The sequence below is a fragment of the Schistocerca piceifrons genome, chromosome 8, assembly GCF_021461385.2.
Source record: "Schistocerca piceifrons isolate TAMUIC-IGC-003096 chromosome 8, iqSchPice1.1, whole genome shotgun sequence".
NCBI lineage: Eukaryota > Metazoa > Arthropoda > Insecta > Orthoptera > Acrididae > Schistocerca > Schistocerca piceifrons.
In genome coordinates, this window is record NC_060145.1 from 207,764,044 (window position 1) to 207,784,731 (window position 20,688).

General features: G+C 38.1%; 1 protein-coding gene across 1 annotated transcript in view; it reads left to right on the top strand.

Annotated features, from left to right (window-relative positions):
- The window catches only part of LOC124712213 (rhomboid-related protein 2-like), a 94,956-nt gene extending 79,816 nt beyond the window's left edge, over nucleotides 1-15,140 (top strand). The window contains exons 5-7 of the mRNA XM_047242508.1: nucleotides 3,415-3,628; nucleotides 3,753-3,866; nucleotides 14,940-15,140. Coding sequence (XP_047098464.1) covers nucleotides 3,415-3,628; nucleotides 3,753-3,866; nucleotides 14,940-15,140 — 529 coding nt within the window. The remainder of the gene's footprint in view (nucleotides 1-3,414; nucleotides 3,629-3,752; nucleotides 3,867-14,939) is intronic.
- The last annotated feature ends 5,548 nt before the right edge of the window (nucleotides 15,141-20,688 follow it).

The following is a 20,688-nucleotide window of genomic DNA, read 5'->3' on the forward strand; positions in this document are numbered from 1 at the left end:
AATGGTTGCTCGAATTCAGGAACGCTTGCCATCACATTTTCTTGCCCTCATTAATTATGCACTGAGCTTTGGTTCTTGTGACACAAAAGACTGTGATGTTATCTGCTGTTGGGCAGTACTTAGACTGTTGAAGAGCACACTCTCTGGTCTACCAAGGAACAGGTTGTCTCCTAAGATGACCTGAGGAATCTGGGATCAATGTCAGTGGCATAACGAATCACTCATATGATGTGGTCCACCCATTCCTGGATGCTGTCGCAGTGTTCCGACACAGCCAGCTGACTGAACAGCATCCAGTTAGCCCTGCTAACCATCCATTTCAGTAGCTTCAGTGTAAGTAATCCTCCTTCCAGTAGGTGGATCCACAGTGAGAAGTGGTCACTGGAATGAAGGTCATCAGTCACTTCCCACTGTGTTGAGTCAGCTAGGGCTGTAGAGCAGAAAGAGAGGTCATTGGCTGAGGATTACCCAGTAGCAACTGAGAAATGACTGTGTTGAGGATGCACAGCTTCTGAGACATCGTGAGATATCCAAGACTTGACCCCTGGTGCAGTGTAGTTTGAGCCCCATAATAAATTATGGGCATTGAAATCACTCAGTAGGAGAAATGGGTGGAGGAGTTGTTCAATAAGGCCTGCAAGAGGCTCAGAGTCTATCTCATCCTGCAGAAGTAAGTACAAGGAGCAACTAATGGTCTTATGACCCACATAAACAGCAACAGCTACTGCTTGTAGGTCAGTGACCATAGAGAGAGCAAAGGAGTTGTGTGTGCTATTGACAAACAGCAACATCTCCCTTGGGCCTTTCCCCAGTGAGGACATCCTTTTGGTGGAGGGTTTAGCCTCATAGAACAGGGACATAAGTGGCTTTGAAGTGTTTTCCTGTAAACACAAGTGCAAGTGTTCCTCCATATGAGACATGAACCAATTCATGTTACACTGTAGTGTGGGAGCTGTTTATCACTTGGTTTGCACTTTCACCCTGTCTTTCCAATGGGGTGGGGAACTTGGAGGGTCAACCTTGGAGCAAGATGGTTGCCCTGAGCAGGCCTTGAATTTCATTGGTTCTGAAGCAGAAGCAGCAGAATTGTCATGTCGAATGACATCAGCATGGTCTGATGGTCTACCACCTGTTTTTGCCTATGATGGAAACTTCCCATTTGCTTTCTTGGCCTGGGAGTGTTTCATGGGAACCACTGCATTGGTGATAGAGCCAGTGCTGGATATTTTACCAGACACTGCCTTTGAAGGTAATGGTAGCTCTGCAGTGGTGGCAACCATGGCTTTATCTGATGTTCCTGAGGGGCTATGGGCTCTGAAACAATTGCTGCTTGACAAATGCAATGACAAACGCAGGTACTGGTGCTGAGAAACAGGCTTTGTAAGGGCCAAAGCAAAAGATGTAGTGAATATGAGAGGCTGCATGGCCCTATACATCTTTCTGGCCTCGCCATATGGGATGTGTTTCAGTGTTTTAATCTCCTGTGTCTTCCTTTCTGCAAGTAAGAAACTGCCAACCAAATCCATCATTGGTGGCCTTGCCATATTTACCACAAGTCGCTCCAACCTTACACCCTAAGGTGGTGTACCCAAAATGTGTTTAAAGCAGCACATTGGATTGGAGACACAGGGCCATACATTTAGGTGAAGGAAATCTGTCTTGATATGCTCTGGGGGTTTCATGCTATTGAACATAAGGATGAAGGAGTCAGATTATACTAGATCCCCATACACCCTTTTCAATATATTTTGCACATTAATGATCACTTCTTGAACCCACTCATCATTCAATTCCTTCTTGGGCATTTCTACCAGATGTTGACATGACACAACACCATTGCTGTAGTGCAAGGTGTTGTGGAGCTCTGTTTCTATGGCATATTCCCCAAGGGATTTAGCTTTCTGAGGATTTGTAGGAATTGGCAGTTTCAACCAGAAGTGTTCCATTATGCAATCACTTGACAGATTTCAGTGTGCATGCAATGCTTCTAAACCTTTTTGTATGTGAAAAGGCGAAAGCTTCTCAGACTGCCCTCTTCCCATTTCACATTCAAAAACACATTCTACCAGCAGCATGTATTCTGTTATTATTCAATGATAAATTCTGTGTAGCCACTAAGTCTGGAGGGCTGGCTAAACAAGCCCTCTTTATAGGCTGGGTGTTCATACCTACCAGAAGCCCTTCCATTCCGCTGGAAAGCAGAAGAGAAAATTTCAAGGGTTCCATCATGATCCCACAAGTACCTATGGGAATTTAAAAAAAATCCACTTATACAAAGCCCTGCATCCATAGGTTAGCCTTATACAACTGAGGTATGGCAGGTTCACCAGAACTAGACCACTAAAGACTGTTCCACCTCAACAGCCGGCATCCCGCCAGCGTGCAGCACACTTTCAGTTTGAGTTTTTTTATTGAGGTTTTTACCATCTTCATGATCTGAGCAGTCAAGCCAAATCCTCATTCCCTGTTACACACAACATTCCACTGCTACACCGTACAGTGGTTGCTGAAGTGTGCTCAGAGCTTACAGTGACAGGGGACAGGTGGTGTTCACCAGTCCCCAGCTCACAAACCCTGGGATAAGTAAGCCCATACCCAGCAAATGAATGCTGAGCCGCTGGGGACATGAAAAACTGTGGCTATAAATTACATGTGTTACATTATTTATGGACTACGATCATAATCCTTTTATCAAAAAGTGTAGCTCTTAATGGAACAGGAAGCAGCATGCACTTCATTTATTGTTTGCACTAACTGCCTGTGACCTATGCTTTTTAATCAAATTATGTTTTCTTGTACATCATATTTTTCTCTTTCATCTGGTCATATCTGTCTAATATGATCTTTGTGCTCCTTCTGCAATTGAGATAACTATTTTTTTATAAAATGTATCATTAAATAAGAACATCAGAGGGAAAGATCAAAAGCTGGGCAAAATAGAAGGCTTACATCCTTTTTCCTGTTGTGATTTCTCAAAGAAGTAGTTCATTTGTCTGCAGATAAGACTTCAATTTCTAAAGAGCTATAGATTTTGTGCCTTTAATTTTTTCTTATAGGTGCCTTGATTGTGTTATTGCCCCACAAATCAATGAAGACTATCCTCTTTGTTTGTTTTCCTTGAATTAGCATATAGAGATGAGCAATTTCTTGATTGCTTTGACTTACTGGACAGTATATACAATGATGACCCTCCAGATTTCAGAACTATTTCTAAACATATTAGACATTTTTAAATTTGACAAGGAAAACAGTGAAGAAAGGTTCCTGCCATTTTTCCTCATGAATAACTTTTATCCTCCCCTTGTGTGGGAGTTAATTCAGTTTTTTCTATGACCGTTCATGTAACATTTCTACCTTCAAACTGTCACATCATTTGGTAATTGTAATTTTTATAGACATATAACTTGTTTGCAGTGCATTTCACTTGGTAGTAAACTTGCTGGTCCAAATACTTCTTGGAATACCATTAGAAATGGTGCACCGAGGCTGGAGAGTTCTAATAGTGTACTTCGCAGGAGTAGTTGCTGGTTCCTTGGGAACCTCAATATCTGATCCCTACGTATACTTAGCTGGTGCTTCAGGTGGTGTATATGCTATCATCACAGCCCATGTGGCCACAATTATAATGGTTAGTTTCACGGCTGTTACATGAATTTATACTGAACATTTAAAAATTATGCTTCAAATTTGGAGTGTAATCACAATTTACATGCAAATTTAGTGAGACAACTTTTATTTATTCACTGTTTCAGAACTGGAGTGAGATGAAACTTGCAATTCTGCAAGCTCTGGTATTTTTTATACTTGCTGCAAGTGATATTGGATCTGCCATATACAATCGATATGTCCTTAAGGAAGCAACACAGGTAAGATATAGGTAGTTGCTGGCCATGTATATGATTAGTTTTACATACAATTAGTCCTATGTTAGTGGAATTTATCATTACTAGAGCATCTTAGCTTGCAGAAAAAATTGTAGTGTGTAAAGAAAAATCTGGTATTATGTTTACTACAGTTTCCAAATGCATTTTTACTGTGCAGCAGAATGTGCACTGATGTGAAACTTCCAAGCAGAATTAAATGGTGTGCCAAACTGGGGATAAAAAATGGGGCTCCTTCCTTTCAGGGTGTGACTCTAGTTTTAATCTGTTAGAAGGTTTCAAATTATACTACAATTATTAATTGTTTGCCTCATATTGAGAAAAAATTTCTGAACTTCTGATGATGTGAACTCACATTCCGTGATGCAAACATTGAGAAATTCAGCCTGTAGTTAAATATGTTGTGTGATATATCTTAAACTCTCTTTATTTCAATGGACAATTCTGTTTGTCATAAAAAGAGAGGGGGTGGTTGGCTGTTGCCGTAGAAACTGACTTACAAGGGTATTCTTGTCTTCCAGTTAGAGGACTAGTAGTAATTGTTCTTCTGCTTCACTTACAAATCACTCTTACACCCCATCCTAGGATACTGATATTGATTGTATACAGAGAAGGAGAGTACGAGTGGTCATAAGTTTGTCTGGTCCATGGGAGAGTGTCACAGAATACTGGAGGAACTGAACTGAAAGTCTCTTGGAGATGATGATATGATTCACTGAGAACATTGCTATCCTCAGTGAAAGTGAAGAAGAATCACAAGAATTACAGGATGTGTTGAATGGAATGAACAGTCCTTTGAGTACAGAATATGGGCTGAGAGCAAATTGAAGAAAGATGAAAGTAATGAGAAGTAGCAAAAATGAGAACAACAAGAAACTTAACATCAAAATTGGGGATCATGAAGTAGATGAAGTTAACTAATTTTGCTACCTAGGCAGCAAAATAACTCATGATGGATGGAGTAAGGGGGATATAAGAAGCACACAAAGCACAGGCATAAATGGCATTCCTGGCCAAGAGAAGTCTACTAGTATCAAACATAGACCTTAATTTGAGGAATAAATTTCTGAAAATATATGTTTGGAACACAACATTGTGTGGAACATGGACTGTGGAAAAACAGGAATAGAAGAGAACTGAAGGATTTGAAAGGTGGTGCTACAGAAGAATGTTGAAAATTAGGTGGTGTGATAAGGTAAGGAATGAGGAGGTTCTCCACAGAATAAGTAAGGAAAGGAATATATGGAAAACACTGGCAAGAAGAAGGGATGGGATTATAGGACATATGTTAAGACATCAGGGTCTAACTTCCACGGTTTTATAGGGAGCTGTAGCAAGTAAAAACTGCAGAGCTCCGTCTGAAGACGCCGTGAAGGCCCAAGGGTACTGACCGGCTGCCGTGTCATCCTCAGCTCACAGGCATTACTGGATGCAGATATTGAGGGGCATGTGGTCAGCACACCGCTCTCCCAGCCGTATGTCAGTTTCCAAGACTGGAGCTGCTACTTCTCAATCAAGTAGCTCCTCAATTTGCCTCACAAGAGCTGAGTGCACCCTGCTGGCCAACAGCACTCTGCAGACCAGATGGTCACCCATCCAAGTGCTAACCCATCCAGACAGTGCTTAACTTCAGTGATCTGATGGGAACTGGTGTTATCACTGCAGCAAGGCCTTTAGTTCACACAAAAAAAAGTTTTTCATCACCTGGCTTCCCTGAACTCCTGAAGATATATGTTGACTATGGATATTGTATCACAGACACAGTCCGTTTGACTGTTCAGATATGTCACTAAACCCACTGAAAGATGTAAACAACAATGCATGAAGTATGCCTTTTAGATAGAGGGGGTCCGCCAGCTGATCAGTTAAAGTCATACCACCAGGAAGGAGGTACATGGCTCATGTTGTCTGTATTTCAACATTTCAACCACACCTAGATGGTCAATACTGCAGTTCGATCCCATCCACATCGTACTTTGTGCCAGGAAGTGCTCACAACAACTGTGCAGGTGTCTCAGATAGAACCAAAGTAATGTTGTTCGGACATGGAGGAGATACAGAGAGACAGGAACTGTCGATGACATGGCTCACTCAGGCCACCCAAGGGCTACTACTGTAGTGGATGACCGCTGCCTACGGATTATGGCTCGGGGGAACACTGACAGCAATGCCACCATGTTGAATAATGCTTTCTGTGCAGCCACAGGATGTCATGTTATGACTCAAATTGTGCGCAATACTCTGCATAATGCACAACTTCACTCCCGACGTCCATGGCGAGGTCCATTTTTGCAACCATGACACCATGCAGTGTGGTACAGATGGGCCCAACAACATGCCGAATCGACCGCTCAGGATTGGCATCACATTCTCTTCACTGATGAGTGATGCATATGCCTTCAACCAGGCAATTGTCAGAGACATGTTTGGAGGCAACCCGGTCAGGCTGAATGCCTTAGACACACTATCCCACAAGTGCAGCAAGGTGGAGGTTCCCTGCTGTTTTGGGTTAGCATTATGTGGGGCCGAATTACGCCACTGGTGGTCATGGTAGGTACCGTAACAGCTGTACGATACATGAATGCCATCCTCCAGCTGATAGTGCAATCATATAGACAGCATATTGGCAAGGCATTCATCTTCATGGATGACAATTAGCTCCCCCATCATGCACATCTAGTGAATATCTTCCTTCAGGATAATGACATTGCTCGACTAGAGTGGCCAGCATGTTCTCCTGACATGAACCCTATTGAACATGCCTGGGATAGATTGAAAAGGGCTGTTTATGGACAACATGACCCACCAACCACTCTGAGGGATCTACACCAAATCGTTGTTGAGGAATGGAACAATCTGGACCAACAGTGCCTTGATGAACTTGTGGGTAGTATACCATGCCGAATACATCCATGCATCAATGCAAGAGGATGTGCTACTGGGTATTAGAGGTACCGATGTGTACAGCAATCTGAACCACCACCTCTGAAGGTCTCGTTGTATGGTGGTACAACATGCAATGTTTGGTTTTCATGAGCAATAAAAAGGGCAATAATGATATTTATGTTGATCTCTATTCCAATTTTCTGTACAGGTTCTAGAGCTGACGTGATGCAAAACTTTTTTGATGTGTGTGTTCACATATATATAAACTGCAAGTATGGATTCCTGATTGGTGGAAATGGAGGGGAAAAAGGCCTATGAACATGTGTCCAGAAATGCATTGCTGCCATAGTATATGGCACTGACAAACAAAAGTTCCTCTGACCATGTGTTATCTGTGTTTTGCAGGCTGTGTGATTGATGCAGTATATTGTAAGCAGCAGAATGTTCCAGTATTCATGTCAGGAACAAGCTGAGATAGTGTTTGTGTGTGGCCAAGCAGATGGAAATGGTTGAGAGACAGTGCAGCATACCAAGATATATGCCCGCACAGACACCAGCCCATCACACATTTCGAGTCATTTTTGGGAGTTTGTGTGATCATGGATCCTTTCAGACAGACAAAAGTACGGGGAGGTGGCAGACTATGCGTACACCAGATTTGGAGAAGTGGGTTCTATGGGATATTGAGACGAACTCTAGTACAAGCTACGGGCCAGTGGCCTACCAGCATGGTTTTAGCCAAAGTGCAATTATGTGTATCTTGCATGGCAACCACTACTATCTGCATCACCTGCAGTGAGTGCAATGTGGAGGAGGAACCTTCATTTGTCAGCACTACATACCATGTCAGTGGTGAATTTCCAGGTATATTTTCATAGGACCTTCTTTCCTTCATTTCCAGTCAGGAATCCATCCTTACAGTTTGTCAGTTTTATTAATGTTCACCCTGTATATGAACTACAAAATATTTCTGTAATGTGTCTTGAAGAGACGTTAATAAAATCTGTCTCCCTACAAAATTTCTCACTGGGTCACTGTTATTGTAGATCAGGTAATCACTATGAATATAGAAATTACTAATATAACTAATATTACTCACCAAAGTTGTGAAAAAGATTATGATGACAGCAATATGAGTTACAAAATTAAATTGAATAATAATCACTGTGTCCTGTCACCATCAGGAAAGTCTGAAGTATTGTAGAAAAAAATGGAATGGTTCCAAAATAAAGTAAAAGTAACAGTATTTGATGCTATTAACAATGAGTTTGTCACTAAATGTAAACAGGGAGCTGCTTTAGACAATCTCATCAAATCACATAATCTTACTGTCACAGTAAACCCTGCAACAAGATTAACACCAGCCAGTCAGACTGCCTTGAATCCAATCATGACTGATTAAGAGAAACTTAATTGGTCTGTAACAGTATGCAATATGAGATTCAGTGGCCATATATTTTTAGTAATGACCATCATCATTCAAGGATGGCAGGCAAACAACCACATACTTAAGATTAAACGTAGGCTCTTCTATCAGGAAAACATAAACCACTTTAATACATTACTGCACAATGAAGACCGATGTGCTGTCTATGTAACACAAAGTCTGGATAAAAAATTCAACATATTTTTAGAAACAGCCTTCCCTCTAAAATGGTAAAGATCAGAAAGAATGCAAGAGGAAATGGGCAGATTACTAAAGGAATTAGAGCTTCTTGCCAGAAAAAAGAAAACTGCATCAAATATGCAAGGAAAATAATGTCACAGCAGATATGCCTACTCACTACAAAACATACACAAAAATTTTGCAAAAGGTCATAAAGCAGGCAAAAAGGATGCACAAATATATGTGTATAAAAATTCTATGAGTAAAGTGCAAGCTATGTTGGACATTATAAACAAAATAAAAGAGAAAAAAGAAAACAAAACCAGAGAGAATATTGTCTTGTTACATGACAGTAAAAAGAAACAGCAAAGATATGCAATGGCTATTTCACTGGAATAGCTGAAAACTAATTTTGTTGGAAATCAGCAGCCAGCAAAAACAAAATCAAGAGCTTTTAATTAAAGTTTATGGATCATTTAAACAGAAAGGAAACTGTCAAAGCTGTTGCTGATTATTGACCCCCCTCACTCATACCTGTAACTGCTAATTAGAGATGTCTATCTTTCCAGATCAGCTAAAAACATTTAAAGTTATTCCAATATTCAAAGCTGGTGACAGAGATGAAGTGATAAACTATTACCCCATTACAGTAAAACCCTGTTTTTCAAAAGTTTTTGGAAAACTTAATGTACAATAAGTTAATAAAGATTATAAACAATAATCTACAAGGGTTGAATGAAAAGTAATTCCCTCCATGTTTGTTAAATGGGTTTGGATGGGAGTATTTTAATAAATTAAATGTAGAAATAATCCTTAGAATATGATATTTAATTACCAATATTCACTTTTCCACATAATCACCACCCAATTGGATACATTTCTGCCAACAATGAACAAGTTTTCTGAAGCCATCACGGAAGAAGTCGACACCCTGTTTCTGGAACCACAGTCTCACAGTTCTCTCAACATCTTCATCAGAAGCATAATGATGTCCCCGCAGATAGTCTTTCATTATCGGGAACAGATAGAAGTCAGACGGTGCTAAATCTGGACTGTATGGAGGATGCCATATGATGGTGATATTCAGTCTCTGATGTTCTGCTGTGGTGGCATGTAAAGTGTGTGGTTTGGCATTGTCATGCTGCACGAAAACATTTCCCTTTTCCTTTCAGACCCTTGTTAGCCGGTTGTTTCAGAGTTTGCAGCATTGTGATGTAATGCTATGAGTTTATTTTTGTTTCATGATGAAGGAAATCAACATGGATAACACCATCTGCATCCCAGAACACTGTGGCCATGACTTTACTAGCTGATGGCTGTCTTGAATTTCTTTTTCTGGGGTGAGTCTTTGTGTTGATATTCCATAGACTGACGTTTTGTCTCCAGGTCGTAATGGTATACCCATTCTTGTAATGTGAGAGGAGTTCCTGGCAAATTTCAAGTCTGTGCACTTTTATTTCGGGAGTCAGCATCTGGGGCACCTCTCATATACAGATCTTATGATAGCCAAGCAAAGCAATAATGTGACCCACACGTTCTTGTGAAATGCCGATTGTGCTTGCGGTTTCTCTCTGAGTGATGCGATGATTGTCCTGAATCAATCATTCAACATTTTGCTTGTGAAACTTAGTGGTTGCTGTCACAAGATATCCAACTCTTTGTTTATCACACAGGTCAGATGCTCTCACCTCAACATCTGTAAACTTACTTGCCCAATGACGCATAGTACTCACATCTACACAATCACCATAAACTGCTTTCATTCTCTGATGAATCTCCTTTGTGGTGACACTTTCTGCTGTCAAGAATTTAATGACTGCACGTTGCTTAAATCGCATTGACCAACCATCTGTGCAGGCTTCCATATTTTACACTGTAACAACACAATTGTTGAATGCTAAGGCTTCCCACCAACTGGAGCTGTAGAGAAGAGGCTATGAAACATACCAGTACCTGCCACATACCAATGCTACCAACTGTTGAAGAGTTATGAAGTTGGAGGCATTACTTTTCAGTCAACCTTCGTAGTATTAGGCAATTTTCGACATGGTTTCCAAAGTCAGAAATCAGGGTAGATGGTGTGTGACTCGCCGATCATTCAAATTGCCACTCCGCAGCTACGCGCGTTGTCTACATGCGGCGCTGTCTGCCAGCCATGCAGCAGCCGCGCCACCTAAGCGGCCAGCCAGCCAGCGGCTGCTAGACTTGGACTCAGTGCTCATTTGAATGTCACCGTGTTCACATGTCGTGCTTTGTCAACTTGCTCAGTGATGTACATGTATTGTGTCGTTTTGAAATATATGTGTTTGACTTGACGTCATAACAGATGGCCCACAGGTTTAAAAGCCACTGATGAAAATTAGTAAACAGCAGGTACATTTAAAGCTTTCAACATGGTAAACCACTGAACTGTTCTCAGCACTACTTGAATACTATGGCAGGAGGGGGTTAACAAATGAATGGATTTGTTCACTTCTCAGTGGCCGCAAACAGAAAGTGGCATTAGACACATGGGTGAAAGGGTAATGTGTCAATGGTCTGGATGTGCATGTTGAATGCCATAGAGTAATTCTATTTGCTGATGACACAACCATATTCATAAAACCTGCAAAAATGATGATATGCAATGTGAAGTAAACACTATTACAAATCAACTAAATAAATGATTAGCTATGAATCAGCATGTAATAAACAACAGAAAAACAGTAGCATGAAATTTTCATAACTGTCGAACCAACACCTTGCATTATCCAGGTATCACCATCAACCAACAACACATTGTGAATAAAGAAGTAACATAATATTTTGCCATTTGGATTCAAAGTCATCTAAAATGAGTAAAACATATTGAATACATTAATGCTAAGCAGAGTACAAGCTGCTATCTTTTAAGGCCTCTAAAGGGATGTATAAATGAACAGGCTCTAATGTCTGCCTATTATGCATATTTTAATGCATGTTTAAAATATGGACTCATTTTCTGGAGAGAGTCACAGCAGCTCTAGGGACTTCCAGAATCCAAAATAGAGAAATTAGGATTATTACAGGTAGCAGAGCTAGACAATCATCTAAACCAACATTTAAAACTCTGAAAGTGCTACCACTACCAAGCATGTATATTCTTGACACACTAAAGTATATTTTAAAAAAAAAAGTAACTGGAATGGTAACAGTATTAGAAAAACATGTGACTTACATAATCATAACACTTAATTAAAAGGTAACTTGCGTTTACTCCCAGCCAATAAAAGTCTGTATGAGAAAGGTATATTCTATATGGGACAAAAACTATTCAGTAAGTTGACAAATGATGTAAAATGCATGCTAAATACTAATGCTTTCGAAAGATGTGTTAGAAAATGTCTGCAATACCACTGCTCCTATTCAGTAAGTAAATACTTTAACTACAATAAATATACAGATCTGTATATAGCATGTAGAACTATATAAATCTTGGAAACTGTTCTCTGCAATGACTAGAGTTAAGTCCAATATAATTTTGTACATTGTGCTACATGCGATCAAAGAACTAAATAAATAAATAAATAAAAATAATCAATTTTTGAAACTGTGATGAAAATGGTTAAATAAAAAAATCTACTAATCAAGCAGTGGAAGGAGAATACACATATAAAGGTATTTAAATTTGCAAGTTTTCTGAGTTAGTTGCTCTTTCTTGTAGCAGAAGGGTGAAGGAAAAGGAAGAGGGGAAAAGAAAATCGACCAGAGAAGCCTAACCACATGGGATGAGAAGGAAAGACTGATTACTGGGGTCCACACTGGACAAGAGTTGAAAATCTGAGAGTTTAAAGGTGGAAAATAGGGTTATATGCAAGACTAAGATTACTGCCAAAACATTATGCATGAGTTAATGACAGCAGAAAGTTAAGTACATTGTTCGTGATAGAGTTGGGAGGTAGAGGGGAAAATGAAAGATATGGAAAACTAAAAGGAAGTGAAAAAATAAGTGCTGAGACCGAAAAAATTAAGGCTAGGTGGATAGCAAGAATCAATTGTTGTAACACCAGTTTCTGCCTCTGGAATTCTGAGAAACTGATGTCTGGGGGAAAACTCCAGATGGCATCTGTGGTGAAACGGGCACTGGGGTCACAACTGTCATGTTGTAGAGCATGCTCTGCAGCAGGGTATTGTGTGTTACCAGTGTACACCCTCTGTCTATATGCATTCATCCTAACTGATAACTTGGTGGTACTCACGCAAATGTAAAAGGCAGAACAGTGTATGCATAACAATTGGCGTATGACCTGTGTCATACACAGATGGCTCTCCCTTTTGTAGTATAGTTGGAGGGTGCATAGGACAAATCTTAAAACAGCGATGGTTACAAGAGTTGGAGCCATAGTGTAGGGAAATGGGTGAAGAAGGAGCATTGGGTCTGACAAGGATATTGTGGAGATTGGGAGGGTGACAAAATGCAATTCTAAGTGTGGCAGGTAAGAGGTCAGACAAAATGGACCTCATTTCATAGCATGATTTTAGGAAGTCACAGCCTTATCAAAGTAGCTGATTAACATATTCAATACCAGGATAATACTAACTGACAAGAGATGCACTCCTAGAAAACAACATTTCTATCATTTTGATCATTGTTATCCTTCCCATGTCAGGGTCCCAACACATCTCATCAGGGCAAGCCTGAAGTTACTTTTACTTCTGCCAATGACTTGTGAAACACTTCCTTTTCTGTTGCATTACCCTCTTTACATTTAAAGAGAAACATTCTAAGCAATTCACCACTGAAATTAAATGTTACATGAATTTCCATAGTTCATGGCACCCTTCTAACAAGGTCAATACTAATATCATGCAAATTATTTCCATGGGGCAGATGAGTGCTCAAAGAATAACATGAAAATAAATTTCATGGCCATCTTTATTTGATGTTCTCTGCAGAAAAGGCATTATTGTTCATGAGTACCAGGTTCTATAATAAAGCGAATGAAAACTTTTGTTGTTCTAGAATTCAGATTTATTTTTCTTCATTCCTTGGTCACTTTCGTCTTAAATCAACACAAAACTGATTTCCGTTAAAAAGTCATATGTTGCAAAATAACTGGCGATCACATTATTTGAAACTTCATAACTAGTGAAGGATCATTTCATAGCATGAAAAATTTTTGTAATCAACTTGAAACAATTTAGCCAGACACAAGATCTGTCTACAAATAAGTAAGGAACTGAACTGCACTGTCATAACTGAACTGCAGACAGAGAGCTAAGGAATTGTGTTCTGGTGTGATTTTAACAACTCTATATTATTTACAATTACACGCTAGAACATCTGAGTAACCCCTAATGTTATTTAAATTATTTTAATTGCATCTCTTTTTTAATAAAACTATAAATTTAAATAAAATGATATGTTTTCTTGTGCAGAAAAATCAAAGAACTGAAACAGTGACCATAGTTATTTTTAATTACCGGTATTGCAATTGTATGTTGGAATGATCAGACTATTTAAATTTTAAAAGTTGATTATTTCTGTACAAATTGATTTTTTAACAAAATAAAATTTTTACTGACAGGAGGATGATGAGGATCTTTTAAACTGATATGTGACAAACTATTTTTATAATTTTTAGCTTTCAACCAAATGTTCGTAATACACTTTGTTTCACAATAATGTTATGGAGTTTTTCATTAAGTAAAAATATTTTTTTGTTAAGTCAATTTCATTTCCATAATCAAAAGGTAAATATTTAAGTAATGAATAATAAATTGTGGCCATGAACAACTTAAAATTTCATGGTTTCACAAGTTTACGTGATATTTGCTATGGCTTCAGCAAATTAAATAATGGAAAGCTATAGTGTTTTTGACATATATTTATCTTTGAAATTATGTCCACATTAATTTTCCTCTATTTTCAACTGAAATTACTAGGATCACTAGCTGTGAGACATATTATATCTACTTATTGTTACCGACAGGAATGTTCATATTAATTATAAAAGGTAAATAAAATTATTGTTCTTGTATAAGCTCAAATCTATTATATGCATCAACAGACAACATGTATCATGTATTATAAAACTACACTACAAAACCAAAAGTGGCATCGATTTTTCATTTTGGGGAACTGACCTAAACTCGGGGTACTTTACCGTTCCCATCCAAGATAACATGCTGCATCATCGCTATCAAGAAATCCTCAGTCCAGTCACAAATTTTGTTTGATTTGCCATAAAACTGTACTTTAATTAATAATCATTGGTGTCATAACAAGTCAACTACTGTTCAGAACTCAGGAAATAATGATCCATAGCATTCAGGACTCATTTCAGAAAAGGGCACATTAGATTTCACATGATATGTTTTTGGAATCCATTCTGGTTGACTTGGAGGAGGTCATTAACTTTGAGGTTACTCACTATGTTTGTATTCAGAATATGGTCTAAGATTTTATTAGGTTGGTGCGCAAGTTGGTAGTGTTTTGCCTGTGGGTATTCCTTTTGATGTTGGTATATTTATTGATTGTCATTTTTTATTTGTAGTTCCTTATTGCTGTTTGAACATATGAAAAAATCTTTTATATCTTTCTTCAGATTGGATATGCAGCCCATATTGCTGGTGCTCTTGCTGGATTACTTGTTGGTGTCAACGTTTTGCGCAATCTTCAGGTGAAGCCTTGGGAGAAAGTTCTTCGGTGGACATGTTTTGTCCTTTATTTTATTCTGATGATTGGTGCTATTATCTGGAATGCAGCATTTCCTGACTACTTCCCTGTGTCTTACTACAGAAATTAGTGCCCTACTATTAAAATTTTTTATGAAAATGAAGGGTTTTTAGATACATAATGTTATAGCAAAACTTGTATTAAGAGACACTGTTTTTTCCACTAAAGTTTTTCTACCACAGTCTCAGTATTAAAATTCATAACTGGCATTTTTATGAGTGTATGCAGTCTGTATCAAGACTATCATGTGCATATCTCAATGTCCTAGGTTACTGTCTACTTTCGTACATAATACTGAATTGGCTTCACATTTTATTGTTGGTACAAATTAAATGATGCAGCCATAAATAACTGTTAATGCTTGATGACTTCTCTTCAACAGGCATGGTTTTACAAATGGTCTGTTGTAATAATTTTATTCAACTATTAAACAGCGAACAGTATTTACATGTGTAACATGTTTCCCAATGTTGTTAAATTAAGTTCCATGACAGGTCTGTGATTACATCTATTTTTCTATTAGAGTTCATTTATTTGTCAGAATATAGAAACAGTAATAAGAAAATCCTTGAGCCACTATGACACTGATTGATAGCAAATTTTCATTACGAGAATATGTTTTTGTCATCAAACTTTTTTTAACCATTTTTTCAAAAGTATTGAACTGTCCATAGCATAAGTGGGCTGCTAGAGTGTGCAAATGACTTGTGAAACTAAAATGTATGAATTTTGGATTCCTCACATAACCTGGAAGAGTGAAATGATTGATTACAGTGCATTCATTTTTGTATACTTTACATGCATGTACGGCATTGTCTAGCTATTGGTGTACATGTCCCTTAGATGTGCTGACATTAAGTACTGTATTCAAACTGTGCATGCATCTACAAATGGGCAGTCATAATTGACATTTGAATAGTGTGAATCAAGATTATAATTTTTAGTTGCATTTGAAGTACGAAAGTTTGTTATACGTACCTTACACTGGAAATCATCTCTGATGTACCTCGTGCCATCCTTCTTGTACCTGTTTTATTGGGTATTCATTTTGTGAAATATATTCATAATGTGTGTTGTGGATTCAGTGTTTTACCAATAATTTATGCTTGCCTTTTGAGAACTTTTAATTTTATGAATAGAAATAAACACATACAAAAAGAAAGGAGAGATAAATTGTAAATCTAGATTTATATGAAAGCACATTTTGAATCAACAGACCAGAGTTGGATCCTGAAGAAAGTATGTACATTCTATTGTATTGTTTGATTAAAATATTTTCTACTTTCCAACAGCTTCACCAAGTTAATTTACTTTCTATTCTGTGTCACCATAATCTGATTTTCTGCCTCCCATTTATCTCATTCTCCCTCATTTCTTCTACAAAATTTTCCTTATTTTCACAGATTACAGTTTTCCATCTTCACTGCAGTGTGCTTCACATCCTCTTGTGTAAAATGCATTAACATCTTTAAGCCAGACTTCCAACCTAAAATGCACTGTTTCCAATGTTTATATATCTGTATTAGTTTGGTGTACTTACATATTTTTTATTTATTTATTTGCCATCCTTAAAATCTTGAACTTCATTATACGTCAACATATATTGACACATTTTGAGCAATTCTTCATATTTTATTGCTGTTATTTAACTAAAGATCAAAGATTAATACCCTGGAATAAGAAAGTTTCATTGGCCAGAAAACGTAAAAGTATGTCGATTTCGTTTCCCAAGATGACCAATGGAAGAGGGAGCAGAGCTCAACTAAACTAAGAAGAAAACCAGAAGAGCAAGAAATAAAAGCAGTCTTGTGGAATACAGAAGGAGTAAAAAGTGCTCTTAACCTAACACCAACAGACATTCTGCAAAACTCGGATCTTGCAATTCTAACAGAAACCTTCCTGATAGACAGCTGGCAACATAAAGATTTCAATAATTATCACCTAATGACAAAGAAGGGAGAAAAAGGACGACCCATGGGAGGAATATCTATTCTACTGAAACCATGGATGAAGCCCACCAAAAAAATCATAAAACAAGAAAATAGTATGCTAGTAGAAGCGGCAAACATAAATATAGTTGCAGCCTATTTAAAACCGCACACAAATGCTGTAGAAATAATTGACGAAATAGTCACACTCATCAAACAATGTGACAGCAAACCCACCATTATTGCAGACGATCTCAAATGCAGAATAGACACAGAAAACTATAAAACAAAACTAGTCGTTGAAACCCTAGAAGAAGATGGTTTCACCCTACTTAATGATAGACAGATACCTACATACATATGCCACAATGGGAAAAGCACCATTGATATCGCATTAACAAGAGGAGACATAGAAGGAAGTGTTCAACCAATATGGCATGACTCCATTACTCCTATACGAAAGCACATTCCAATGAAGATAAAAATAAATATCGTCATGTCACCGCCAGCAAGAAAGGCCCACCAAATCACACAAAGAAAAATTGATATAGAAAAATTAACAAACCAGCAAGAACAATTAACACAAATAGAAACTTTCATAGAGGAAGGAGACGTTGACAAAGCAACAGACCAAATAGAAGAACTCCTAAAAAATTCAGTGATACAAACAATCCCCAAAACAAGGACGGCCAAAAGATGGTTCGATGCTGAATGCTACAGCAAAAGGAACACTGTTCTAAGAACCCTCCACAGACTAAGAAACCAGCGTGATGAGGAAACATACAAACTATACGCAGAAGAGAGGAGAATCTACAAAAAACTAATAGATGAGAAGAAAAAAGAATACATAGAAAGAGAGGCAAAAAAAAGAAGCACATGAAGCAGAGAAAGACCCATACATAGCAGCAAGACCAAGAAAAATGGTTCATACACCAAATATAGACCTGAAGGAATGGGAAGACTACTTCAGTAAGATACTGAACAAACGAGGACTCAGAACACCCCCAAAGAAAGAGAAACAACAAACTAAGGAAAAAGACAATACATGGGAGCCCCTAATGGTTCAAATGGCTCTGAGCACTATGGGACTCAACTGCTGAGGTCATAAGTCCCCTAGAACTTAGAACTACTTAAACCTGACTAACCTAAGGACAACACACACATCCATGCCCGAGGCAGGATTCAAACCTGCGACTGTAGCGGTCGCGCGGTTCCAGACTGTAGCGCCAGAACCGCTCGGCCACCAACGGCCGCCTGGGAGCCCCTAAATGAAGAAGACGTGAAAGAAGTAATAAAAGCACTGAAGAACAAAAAAAGCAGCAGGACCTGATAAAATATATAATGAACATATAAAAGATGCAAAAGGGGCCCTCCAACACATATGGACCAAACTGTTTAACAAATGCCTGGAACTTGGAAGAATTCCGACACAATGGAGACACTCGACAATAAAAGTTCTCTACAAAGGTAGAGGAGACCCAATGGACCCAAATAAGTACAGAGGCATAGCCATGGAAAATACTCAATTCAAGATGTTTTCAAAGATAATAACACAAAACATCCAAGCCTCTGTGGACAGTCATCTCCCAGAACGACAAATGGGTTTCAGATCTGGAAGATCAACACTTATGGCAGTCAGGCTTCTTCTGAACAACATCGACGAAATGCTACAAAAGAAAGAAATGTTCTACACAGTGTTCATAGACTTTACCAAAGCCTTTGACCTATTGGAAAGAGAGCTCATAATCCGAAAACTGGAAAACACAATGGGAGAAGATAGCATATGGGCAAGAATAGTCAAGTCAATCCTCAAATACAACTTAATTACAATATCAGACAACCTCTCTTTTTCAAACCCCGTTCTGCAATCGAACGGAGTCTTACAGGGTGACCCAATGAGCCCTTTGCTGTACATTCTTGCCACTGAAGAAGTACTCCGAATTGGAGAAAATGAAGAAGATGTGTATGTATATGCATACGCTGACAACATAGCCGTAGGTTCAACAGATATACAGAAGCTGCAGAGAATCATTGAGAAAATAGACAGATGGTGCAATGAACACAAATTACACATAAACATAACAAAGACAGAAATGGTAATTTTCAGAAAAGGAGGCAATACACCCAAGAATGTGGAAATCAACATCAAAGGACAAAAAATAAAAATTTCATCAGACTTTAAATACCTAGGAGTGACATTGCAACCAACAGCCAAATGCTTCACAAAACATACAACAGAACATAATAGCAATACAGGACATCAAAAACATCCGCCTACTTAGTCTAGAAACAGCCATGAAATTATTCAACACAAAAATCTTGCCAATCCTGGCCTATGGGATGGAGGTTATATGGGACCACCTGACAGAAAAAACTAGAAAAGGTAAAATCGACCTATCTAAAAAGAGCACTAGGTCTCTCAAAGACAACAAGATCTAGACTAGTGTACCTGCTAGTGAGAGAGACAGTCCTAATTGAAGTCATCTGACTTCGATATGTGATGCCACACACCAGAGCTTCCAGAAAGCAACTGAAGATCATGGAGGACAAATGAGAAAAAATATGGTCGGAGTTCTATGGCACCGAAGCAATGACGAACCGCTCATGGACAGCACCAAACTTCGAACAGCGACATGTCGTAACTAGACTTTCTATTCACGGCTTTCATCATCTAATCTGCAAAAACAACATGTGTATGTGAACTGTGTAATGAAGCCTGTGAACGATATCACATAGAACTGCGCAGTAAAAGAGTGAAATCGATAAATGAATATGCAAAAATGTAAATGTAAAATGTTTGACTGCAATTTTATTAATAATTTTCCTGATAAAATTTTCAGCTGATAATAATCACTGGTGGTGAACCCCTGCATCTTTTCCTCCTTAATTTATCTTTGTCCATAGTATAAGACACTTTTATTTTAGTTACATCATTTTGTGCCTCACAATTGTCTTCATGTTGTATTTTTTAAACATCCAAACTTAAAATTTGGATTATAATCATTTCACATCAGTGTTACGTAAAAGCCCCAAGCCATATACAAAAGTACAAAAACAATTGACCTGTACACCCGTTATGTACAAATATCGACTCACATACTTTTCAGAGAAATTTTATACTTGTAAAATATTTACTCTTTGTCATTAGTAATTGATTTATCTGAAAGTGGACAGATACTAACTGTTTAATTAAAAATTTTGGAACAGTTTATCTCCCAGAAAACATTAAATAAACAAATGCTCTGCATTGTCTGCATCCATTACACATAAAAAGTTATCACAGACTGGCCTGTGAGTCACAGCTTATAAAAAAGTCAATTATGAAAATTTGGCAGTGCAAATTATTTCCTACCGCTTTTATGTGACACTATCAGTAACATAATCTGTATGGACAAGAGGTAGAACAATCATCTCATTACAACACCTTTGAAGACTCTTACCTGAAATCACTTTTCTCTCATTCATTGCAGTTAGTCACATTTTCACACAGACTGTGGGAAGTTTCAGTACTGTAGCATAATTTCCTCTTTAACTGAGTGACACATTCTTTCATTCAGTCATTAATTTACTAATTGTATTCTGTTGATACTATCTTGAATGAGAAACTTACATGATGCTGAAAAAGTAATGTTTTATATTAACAAAGAGAAACGGCTGTTACCAACTAAGAATGAATTTTCAGTCCACAGT